At 48.6% G+C, this 11476-nt stretch overlaps 1 protein-coding gene across 1 annotated transcript; it reads right to left on the bottom strand.

Moving 5' to 3' along the window:
- Positions 1-6838: 6838 nt before the first annotated feature.
- LOC123153715 (mitogen-activated protein kinase kinase kinase 3-like) lies at positions 6839-10706 on the bottom strand. Its single transcript, XM_044572698.1, has 6 exons — positions 10464-10706; positions 8587-8652; positions 8385-8495; positions 8226-8306; positions 8054-8131; positions 6839-6952 (listed from the first exon to the last, which is right to left on the bottom strand). Exons 1-6 carry the CDS (start codon positions 10704-10706, stop codon positions 6839-6841), a joined length of 693 nt encoding a protein of 230 aa, XP_044428633.1.
- Positions 10707-11476: the final 770 nt, after the last annotated feature.

Below are 11476 nucleotides of genomic sequence, written 5' to 3'. Positions count from 1 at the left end.
GTAATTACATGACGTTTATGTTGACACGCAGGTCATAAATAAATAAAGACAACTCCTATGGCTCCTGCCGGTTGTCATACTCATCGACATGCAAGTCGTGATTCCTATTACAAGAACATGATCATCTCATACATCACATATATCATTCATCACATCCTTTGGCCATATCACATCACAAAACACTTGCTGCAAAAACAAGTTAGACGTCCTCTAATTGTTGTTGCAAGTTTTTACGTGGCTGCTATAGGTTTCTAGCAAGAACGTTTCTTACCTACGCCAAAACCACAACGTGAATTGCCAATTTCTATTTACCCTTCATAAGGACCCTGTTCATCGAATCCGATCCGACTAAAGTGGGAGAGACAGACACCCGCCAGCCACCTTATGCAACTAGTGCATGTCAGTCGGTGGAACCGGTCTCACGTAATCGTACGTGTAAGGTTGGTCCGGGCCGCTTCATCCCATGATGCCGCCGAATCAAGATAAGACTAGTAACGGCAAGCAAATTGACAATATCGACGCCCACAACTGCTTTGTGTTCTACTCGTGCATAGTAACTACGCATAGACCTAGCTCATGATGCCACTGTTGGGTAACGTAGCAGAATTTTAAAATTTTCTATGCATCACCAAGATCAATCTATGGAGTCATCTAGCAATGAGGGAGAGAGGAGTGCATCTACATACCCTTGTAGATCACGAGCGGAAGCGTTCAAGAGAACGGGGTTGATGGAGTTGTACACATCGTGATCCAAATCACCGAAGATCCTAGCGCCGAACGGACGGCACCTCCGTGTTCAACACACGTACGGAGCGAGGACGTCTCCCGCGCCTTGATCCAGCAAGGAGGAGGGAAAGGTTGAGGAAGAGGGCTCCAACAGCAGCACGACGGCGTGGTGGTGGTGAAGCTGCAGTACTCCGGCAGGGCTTCGCCAAGCTCTTATGGAGGAGGAGAGGTGTTGGGGAGGGGAGGGGCTGCGCCTTGGATGTTCTGTGCAGCCCTCCCCTCACCCCTCTATTTATAGGGGAAGGGGGAAGGGGGCCGGCCCCCTCTAGATGAGATCTAGAGGGGGGGCGGCGGCCAAGGAGAGGGGGGCTTGCCCCGCAAGCAAGGGGGCACCCCCTTAGGGTTTCCCCCCAACCCTAGGCGCATGGGCCCTAGGGGGTTGTGGCGCCCCAGCCCACTTGGGCTGGTTCCCTTCTCCATACAGCCCATAAGGCCCTCTGGAAGAGGTGGCCCCTCCCGGTGGACCCCCAGAACCCCTCCGGTGGCCCCGGCACAATACCGATATGCCTCCGAACCTTTCCGGCGACCGTATGCCAACTTCCCATATATAAATCTTTACCTCCGGACCATTCCGGAACTCCTAGTGACGTCCGGGATCTCATCCAGGACTCCGAACAACATTCGGTAATCACATACAAGTCTTCCTAACAACCCTAGCGTCACCGAACCTTAAGTGTGTAGACCCTACGGGTTCGGGAGACATGCAGACATGACCGAGACGACTCTCCGGTCAATAACCAACAGCGGGATCTGGATACCCATGTTGGCTCCCACATGCTCCACGATGATCTCATCGGATGAACCACGATGTCGAGGATTCAATCAATCCGTATACAATTCCCTTTGTCAATCGGTACGTTACTTGCCCGAGACTCGATCGTCGGTATCCCAATACCTTGTTCAGTCTCGTTACCGGCAAGTCACTTTACTCGTACCGTAATGCATGATCCCGTGATCAACCACTTGATCACATTGATCTCATTATGATGATGCATTACCGAGTGGGCCCAGAGATACCTCTCCATCATACAGAGTGACAAATCCCAGTCTCGATTCGTGCCAACCCAACTGACACTTTCGAAGATACCTGTAATGTATCTTTATAGTCACCCAGTTACGTTGTGACGTTTGGCACACCCAAGGCACTCCTACGGTATCCGGGAGTTGCACAATCTCATGGTCTAAGGAAATGATACTTGACATTCAGAAAAGCTACAGCAAACGAACTACACGATCTTTGAGCTAAGCTTAGGATTGGGTCTTGTCCATCACATCATTCTCCTAATGATGTGATCCCGTTATCAATGACATCTAATGTCCACAGTCAGGAAACCATTTCTATCTTTTGATCAACGAGCTAGTCAACTAGAGGCTCACTAGGGACGTGTTGTGGTCTATGTATTCACACATGTATTACGATTTCCGGATAACACAATTATAGCATGAACAATAGACAATTATCATGAACAAAGAAATATAATAATAACCATTTTATTATTGCCTCTAGGGCATATTTCCAACACGTAGGTGGCGGGGAGGCCGCGGCACGCATGGGTGACGCCGACCGAGGCAAAGCCGGCTCCTCCTGAGCCGGCGAAGGAGACCCCGCCGAGAGGCCGGAGGGGCCCGCCAAAGAGGAGGGCGGGCGCGGCGATGGGAGCGCAAGGGCTCCCCGAGACCGCAGAGTGGGAGCATCCAAGTTCGGAGCTGCTGTCGATGAAACCTGCTCAAACGGAAAAACAACTTCATCAAAGTAAACATGCCGTGAGACAAACACTCGACGAGAGACCGGGTCGAAGCAGCGAAAGCCTTTGGTGTTGGGTTGATAGCCAAGAAAGATACAAGCGAGAGAGCGTGGTGCGAGTTTGTGTGGCGTCGTAGCGGTGATGTTGGGATAACACAAACAACCAAAGACGTGAAGATCATCATATGATGGAGGAGACCCGAACAGAAGATGGTGAGGCATATAGTTCCAGCGTGGTTTACACGACCGGAGGTTGAGAAGGAGAGTGGCGGTGGCGAGTGCATCGGGCCAAAAGCGAGGTGGCATGTGTGCATGAAAGAGCAAGGCGCGGACACTCTCATTGAGGGTGCGGAGAACACGTTCGGCACGGCCGTTTTGTTGGGATGTGTATGGACAAGTTAAGCGAAAAATAGTGACATGCGTGGATAGAAGATGGCGAATGGCGAGATTATCAAATTCTTTTCCGTTATCGGTTTGAAGATGAGCAATTACTACTAGGAAAAGGGCTATAGATGAAATTGACACTAATGACGCACCAGACATGTGGTGCGCCATTACTATATACTAATGGCGCACCATGGTGCGCCATTAGTGTGAAAATACTAATGGCACACCACGTCCACGGTGCGCCATTAGTAATTTTTTTTTAATTTTTTCAAAACTAGTAATGGTGCACCATGGGAGTGGTGCGCCATTACTAGTTGAACTAGTAATGGCGCACCACATCCACGGTGCGCCATTAGTAATTTTTTTAATTTTTTTTCAAAACTACTAATGGCGCATCGTGGGAGTGGTGCGCCATTACTAGTTGAACTAGTAATGGCGCACCATGCCACGGTGCGCCATTAGTAAGTTGGCCCAAACATTCACCCGAATGCACCCCCCTGGACCGCCTTTTTAGTTTAAAAAAAATAAAAGAAAATGATAGAAATGTCAAAAAAAAATAAAAGAAAATAAGATTCCCATGTGATATGTGGTCTAGTTGTTAGCAAAATTTACAAACATGAATTTTTGACTTTTTTGCAAAATCTCTCAAGAATTTGTAAAAATGGGCATAACTTTTGCGTACAAACTCGGATGAAGAAGTTTTTTATATGAAAAATCATCTACTCGAAAAGTTACATCCGAATTTAAAATTCAAAATAAGTTACTAATGGCGCACCTGCCCATGGTGCGCCATTAGTATCTTCCCTCCTTCAAAATTCAAAATAAGTCAAAAAAATAAAAAAATAAAGTTACTAATGGCGCACCTGCCCATGGTGCGCCATTAGTATCTTCCCGCCTTCAAAATTCAAAATAAATAAAAAAATAAAAAAGGTAGTAATGGCGCACCTACCCACGGTGCGCCATTACTATGCCATATATATGGCTGGGCGCACCTCCTCCACTCCACCTCTCCTCCACTCCATCTCCTCCTCTCCTCCACTCCATCTTCCCTTCTCTCCTCCACCATACTACCCTCCTCCTCTCCGGCGACCTCCTCCTCCTCCTCTCTGGTGACCTCCTCCTCCTCTCTGGGGACCTCCTCCTCCCTCCTCTCCTCTCCTCCCCTCCCCTCCCCTCATGGTTTCTCCTCCCTCCTCTCCGGTGAGCTCCTCCTCCCTCCTCTCCCATTCCCTCATGGTTTCTCCTTCCTCCTCTCCGATGTTTCGGTGAACTCCTCTCCGGCGACCTCCTCCTCCTCTCCGGCGATGTAGGCGAGCGCCTCTCCGGTGACCTCCTCCTCCTCCTCTCCGGCAAACTCCTCTCCGGCAAAAGAACATGGCAAAAGAACGTACAAGATCCAAAAACAAGAACAAAATTTGAAATAATATCGTGCCAAAAAACGAGCAAAAAAACTAGCAAAAATGGGCAAAAAAATCACGATCCAGATCCAAATTCAAAATTCAAAAATAGCAATGGCGCACGGTGGGGGTTAGACAGTGCGCCACTACTATTATCCCGCCTTCAAAATTCAAAAATACTAATGGCGCACCGTGGCCTATACTAATGGCGCACCGTGGCCTATACTAATGGCGCACCAGTGGTGCGCCATTATACTAATGGCACACCAGTGGTGCGCCATTAGTAAAAAATACTAGTGGCGTGATACTAATGGCGCACCAGTGATGCGCCATTAGTAGGCAAAACTGGTGCGCCATTAGTAGCCCTTTTCCTAGTAGTGAATGGTGCGATGAAAGTGGGTGTTGACATAGGCATAAAATGAGTGAAGGGTGGAGGCGACATCGGATTTGCGGCGTAACGGAAAAGTCCAAGTGAAGTGTGAAAAATCATCTAAAATCGCAAGGTAATATGATAAACCCGAATTGCTAGGCACGGGGATGTCCAAACATCACAATGAATAACATCAAAGGGAAAAGTTGCAATCGATGAAGATGAAGAAAACGGTAGATGAACGTGTTTTCCTATGCGGCAATCATGACAAGTGTGAGCCGCTGATTTATTACATGAAAAGGAAAAAGTGCTCAAAATTTTATGAAGAGTGTTGGCGCCGGGATGACCGAGACGAGCGTGCCAAAGCGAGACGTCGGCATGAAGAGCAACCGGGCCACTGCGAGTAGAAGCGCCGCATGGGTAGAGATCATCGGGAGAGTCACATCGGTGCAGAACCCTCCGGGAGCGAGCATCCTTAACAGAAAAACCGAGAGCATCAAACTCAACGGTGACAGGATTTTCACGAGTAAGAGTGGGAACAGAACAAAGATTTTTAATTAAGGATGGTGAAACAAGCACATTATTGAGAGTTAAAGAAGAAGAGGGTAACGGAAGAGAGGATGAACCATGATGGGTGATGGGAAGAGAGCTACCATCACCAACCATGATGCGGGAGGAGAAAGGATAGGGAGCGGAACGGGATAAGATACCGGGGTTGGAGGCCATGTGGGTGGCGGCACCGGTGTCCATGTACCAATCGCCGCCTCCGTTGTAGGCGCTCGTCGAGGGGGCAACATGAAGGGCGGAGAGAAGCGCCGGGTCATAGATCGGAGGGGCGCCACCATATGCACCATAGCCCGGCGCGCCGCCGTATGCAAAGGGACCACCATAGGCTGACGAGCCATCGTAGGCCGCGGCAGCGCCAGACGCGGCAGGGACCAGTGCGGTCAGCAGCGCTTGAGGGGTGCTCGGCCGTGGCCCGAGGATGCTCGGAGCTGGTGGGCGAGGACAGGCATGGAGTAGGCATGCACTACTCCCGTCCATGGGTTATACCCCGAGAGCCAAGGCAGAGGAGGTGCAGCCGCCGCAGGCGCAGGAGGGCGCGGCGTCGTGTTGGAGTTGCGGCCCCGTCCCCCGCGACCCTTCTGCTTGCGGCCGCTGGAGGGCGCAGGCGCGGGTGGCGGGGCAGGAGCGGGAGCGCGCGGCCCCGGCTGGGTTGGAGTAGAGCTGTGGCCGGCGGCGAGGCCGACGTGAAGAGCGGCGTGGGTCGCCTGCCGAGCGGTGTGACGGAGACGCTTTTCCTCCATGCGAAGGTAGGTGACCGCCTTCGCGTACGTCGGTGTGATGAGGGAGAGGTTGGCGGCGGGCTAGCCAAGGTCGGGGTGGAGGCCGCGGAGGAGGTTGGTGAGGAGGACCGAGTCATCGATGGTCATGCCGACGTCGCGTAGCTCATCGGCGAGAACCTTCAGCCGCGTGCAGTACTCGTCGATCGAAAGATCGTTTTGCTGCATAGTGAAGAACTCCCCTTGAAGAAAGACGTGGCGCTGCAATTGATTGTTGAGGAAAAGATCACATAGGCGCGTCCACATAGCATACGCGGACGGATCGCGGGCATTCACCATGTTGAAGAGGCTGCCGGAGATGGTGAGGAAGAGCCACTTGACGATGCAGGCGTCCACAGCGAGCCACTCGTCGTCGTCCTTCATGTCGCGGAAGTCAACGCTCCCGTCAACATGCTCGATGAGACGGTAAGAGCGGAACAACAGCACGAAGTACGTGCGCCATGCGTTGTAGGACGGCGAGTCGAGGTCGAGGATGACAGGTACGTGGTCCTTGATGTGGATCTCGTTGAGGCGATCGTAGGTGAACATGGCACCGGAGAAAGAACCGGCGTCGGATGCATCGGCCTTGGCCATGGAGACGGCGGGTGGTTAGGGTTTTGGATGAGGGGAAGAGGGAGCGGTGGCTGCGATGGGTGTGGAGAAGAGGGCGGCAGCGGCGACAGAAGGAAGAGAGGAGCGGCGGCGGCCCTTAGGGTTTCGGGAGGGAGGTGGTGGGGGCAGGGGAAGAAGAGAAGCGGCAGCGGCGTCGACTATGGGAGAGGTGGCGTCGGCGGCGGCGGCTAGATGGATGGGAAGGAAGCGGCGGCGGTGGCTACGGGAAGGGTAGCGACGGCGGCGGCAGGAGGGTGGAGGAGTTGGCGCGGCGGCGACTAGGGCTAGGCGCGGCGGCGTAGAGGTGCGGAAGCGACAGAGGATCGCGGTAAAACTGATACCATGTAGAGAGAATATTTGGTGCAACTCATTGTATTCCATGGAGTAGGTTACATTATATACACATGATGTCTTGCGTGGCAAGGTAACTAATCCTACCATATCTCTAGGAGTTAGCTATACAAGGCTAGAGAAGATAAGATTAGAAATACAAGATATGTCACGTTCAACAATGTTCTTCCCTCTAGTGTACAGCTTCTTATGTGAAGGCTGTACCAAAGTACATGACGTTAGTTCTTTTTCACAGTAATAATCTTAATTGTGGGACATCACTATGTAATATCTCAGAGCTGGTAAAAAAAGACTTAGACATTATTGAGGGTTTGTGATAGGATGGTATGCCATTGACAAGTTAAGGTGATAAAAAAATTGGTGTATTTTCTATTATGGGCAAAGAAGCAAGAGTTTCACTATTACAAATTGTAAGAAACTGATCTTCAAAGCATATTTTGACATGTGAATTGGCTTTTACATGGCAAATAATTACAGCGAAGAAGTGGTAACCTATACATATATGCAATGCAGTCTAATTCTAGTTCTTATCATTACTGCATTGTTCTGCAAAAAGTAGGAGCATCACAATATATTAGTGCAAGTTCTGGACTGCGTTCACTCTTCCTTTAAAAAATTATGCAAGGTGACTCTGGTAACCATATACCAGTTCACAAAATATATAACATTGAATCATATACCAGTTTACAAAAATCCATACGTTTGTATTATTATTCGAACTATCTAATGAAAGAAGGCAGCAACTAACACATAAATTCATTAGAAAGAGATGGTATTCCAGATAGCGTCCCGGACAACGCTTCATTACCAAGGGATTATGCATGAACTATAATGCAAATACCTGCAGAGAACTTTACCATAAGCCTGCTTGGAACCAAACTCACACTTTCATGTTTCATGCACACAGGTAGTCAAGAGCAATAAATAAGAATCCATAATCTGATGGCATAATTAGACAGGAAAGGTTTAGCATTTGCTATTCTGTTGTAAATTATTGTTTTGATCACTTGACAAGCACATGAAGGTTTTATTTCTTCCAAGCTATTATACTCGACCTTAACAACATATTGGACATCAATCTTACCAACTTGGCAACTTGCTTAGATGCCCCAAAATCGGCAAGCTTAATGCAGCCTCTGTTATCAACAAGAATGTTTGCACCCTGTAAAACAATCCCATGATGACCAAGATAATTAGCAGAACCAAACAATCAATGACACAAAGATTCTAGTATATTCAGGCTTCAGAGTTTTTACCTTAATGTCTCTATGTATTATTGCATTGCTATGCAGATATTCCAACCCTTGCAAAATCTGCCTAGTATACTTCCTAATGACTTGATCAAAATACGCAACGAATCAGTTTCTCTTCTGCGAGTCAAATCACAGAAAACCGCATGATTGATGGTTACTTACTGCCTCCGGGAATGAACCGAGTTTTCCAAGAAGCGACTGGATAGACCCTCCAGGAACAAACTCCAGCAGGATATTCAGTGTGTCTTCCTCACGGACAGTCCCGAGGTACCTCTTCTCAAATCACAGGAAATAGATCAAACAACTGCAGTCTAGCAGTCAAGTATAGAGTATCTAAAATGTAATCGATCTTTCATCCACTAACCACAATATTGGGGTGCGAAAGGTTCTTGAGGAGCTTCACTTCTTCCTCAAGTTCTCTTATATGCGCCTAATCGTAGAAACAAAAGCCACAAATCACCTCACATGAAGGAAAGCCTCAACAACTAAATTGGTAACCAAATCGGTCGGAGAAGTGCTACTCACTTGGGCCTTACCACGGCTATCACTTGCATTACACTGCTATTCATATACTAATCATTTGAATTTATTCCTAGAAGGTAAATAAAGAACGGAAGCTTAAGCACAACCACTGATTTCTATCAACTTCCCAAAACAAAGCAACTGAAGCTATATTAATATGCAAGCCCAGCAGGCCCGGCCCTGAGGGGGGGCAGGGGGGGCGGCCGCCCCGGGCCCCCGGAATCAGGGGGCCCCCATTTATGTATGTATGTCATGTATATTACTAGTCGATTTGGCCCAGCACACAGCCCAAACGGGAGGTCAGCAGGCGGCAAGACACACAGCCCTCTGATGACGCATAGATTAGATCGTGCCCCGCGGCAGTTGCCCATCGCCGGCCATGCCGAGAAGCCGAGCCGCAAGGGCTGATTCAATGATTTTTGCCGGCGTCAGCAGACGACATGCCCCATGATTGTTCCGGGAGTACGTCGGCCACGCAGCCGCCGAGACATCAGACATCCCTAGTCCGCGCACCTTGCCTTTATCCTCCTTCAGTACATGTGGTAATGCATCTCTCTTATTTCCCGTTTCTGAAAAAAGGAACCCATCTCCAAGGTGCTTCTCGAGACTGTTGTTTCTTGTATTAGCGATCTAGTTGGATGGTACATTGAAACGACAAAGGAGGATTTCTTAAGTATTGTGATTGTTAGGGTTCAGTTTTGCCACTGACTGTGTGTAACTGCTCACAACTTTGGAGATATGATTGCATAACTTTACATTATGTAGACATTGCCAAGGATCTCTTGATTCTGAATAATGCCCAGAATCAGACGAACTATATGTACATGATTTATCAGTCTCCCAATTAGTCCAGAAATTTTCACATTGTGTTCTGCAATGACCTCGTTTGTGGGCCACTATATAGGAGATTTACATCAATGGAATTTTTAGAGGCCCAAGTGTATTACTAATTGATTTGAACTTCTATGTATATCAGTATATGGCTACTATTTTATGGCTGTGAGCCTATGGCACCACGTCATTGGAAGTTTTAGAGGCCCATGTAAATTGCTAATTGATTTGAACTTCTATGTATATAGAGTACATATTATTTTGGTAGCCAAGAATTAGCTTATATAAATCTTCATTCTTGTAATCAAGTTCATGGTTGTGACACTATGCATTTTCAGGCATTTCAACCGGATGCAATTCCAGTATGTGCACTCATGTGGGAAAAAATTTAGTTATGCACTCTCAAGTTTCATATTTCCTAGTATACATTGCATGATTTTGCTTACCCTCTCTATATGGATCTTTTTTATATACTTTTGATTTTTTTTCAGGATAGATTATTGGTGGATAGATCAACTCTTGCACACCTAATATATGGAGTTTTACTTGTGTCCGGCTTCACAAGAGGTGTGTGAAAATTTATCTTTCATCTCAACATCGCCGCTACATATTCCTTGCAGTGAGTAACTTAAGTTTCTCGACAAATTAATTATCATATACTACATAGTTTTTTTATCTTATACATAGTTGTTAAATGCAATTTAAGCATGCTTATTAGTATTTTGATGGTGTATAAACACGTGGTTACCATTTTTAGAAAAGGGCCCCGGGTTCTAGTTTCGCTCCGGGCCCCCGAAATCTCAGGACCGGCCCTGAAGCCCAGATTCCCATATACTTTATTATGGGGCGAAACAACCATATCAGAGATAAACATGAATCATCACTTACTTTTGCTGTTGTTGTTGGAAAGAGCATGACTTCCTGATGTGTGCTTCGTTTCGTTCTTCTACAACCGAACTCTGTAATAAAGAACAAACTAATAAGGCACACACTCAGTAATGGTAACATCTGTAATCGATGGATGGTAATTATATTCGAACGCCCTTGGAAAGGAAACATAAACCTGGGTTGATCGGCACTGTTCTGAAACAGCTGTATGCAGGCAGTGGAGATAGTTGGGCAGGCTGCCATGCTTGTGACAAAGCGGCTCGTCTGTACATATGTGACAATTAAGAAGGGTTCAGGCTTCAGAGTTTTTACCTTAATGTCTCTATGTATGTCGTCGCCGTCGCACGTGCCGGGCAAGAAGCCGCTGGTGGCCGTGGTGAGCTCGGAGGTAGGTGGGGGCGCATCCGGGGCTCCCTTTGTGGACGCTGCTCGCCCGAAGCCTACCTCCGGGGGAACCGATGCTGCTATGCGGAGTAACCCGCGGCTACAGACGTCGGCGATATGGAATCAGCTGAAGACGGCAGGAGCGGCGGGCACGGCGAGGTCGGCGTCGGCGGCTCCCGAGCGTGAGAGCAGGGATGACGAAGACCAGGAGGCTTTTCGGGAAGGAGAGGACCCTGCCGTTGACGATATGTTGGCTGAACAAATGCAAGCCATGTCTGGTGGAAGTAAGGAAGGGACGTGCGCCATGCACATGCAGAAGACCACGTCCAGGCTCAGGTCCAGGAGAATGGAGCCAAGGGCGCCCAGTACTCAAACGCATCCCAGCCGAGGAGTTCGGATATGATTCCGGCGCTGCGCAATATGTCACAGGAAGTGAGCATGGATGAAGCGGACGAGTCTGTTGGCGCGTCCGCCTTGGGCAAGCGTACTGCTGCTAGTGATCAAGTTGCTGCCGTAGGTGGAGAGGAGACTGATAAGGCTATGGTGGATTCTGCTAACACAAACAACCCGGCCGCGCTTGCGCGTTCAGGTACACCAAAGAAGCGCCGGACTCTTGAGTCTCTGGACGG

This window comes from Triticum aestivum, chromosome 7A (assembly GCF_018294505.1).
Source record: "Triticum aestivum cultivar Chinese Spring chromosome 7A, IWGSC CS RefSeq v2.1, whole genome shotgun sequence".
In the NCBI taxonomy this organism is placed as follows: Eukaryota; Viridiplantae; Streptophyta; class Magnoliopsida; order Poales; family Poaceae; genus Triticum; species Triticum aestivum.
Note: the sequence above shows the minus strand (reverse complement) of the source record. Positions and strands in the feature narration are given on the sequence as shown.

Bases quoted from the DNA above. Each gene is read 5' to 3' on its own strand.
- LOC123153715 (XM_044572698.1), bottom strand. From the start codon at position 10,706: ATGGCAGCCTGCCCAACTATCTCCACTGCCTGCATACAGCTGTTTCAG. The intron at 8,653-10,463 runs GTAAGTGATGAT...TTCTACGATTAG, and splicing joins TTCCAACAACAACAGCAAAA to GCGCATATAAGAGAACTTGA. The intron at 6,953-8,053 runs GTAAGATTGATG...ACATGGTATCAG, and splicing joins CTAAGCAAGTTGCCAAGTTG to TTTTACCGCGATCCTCTGTC.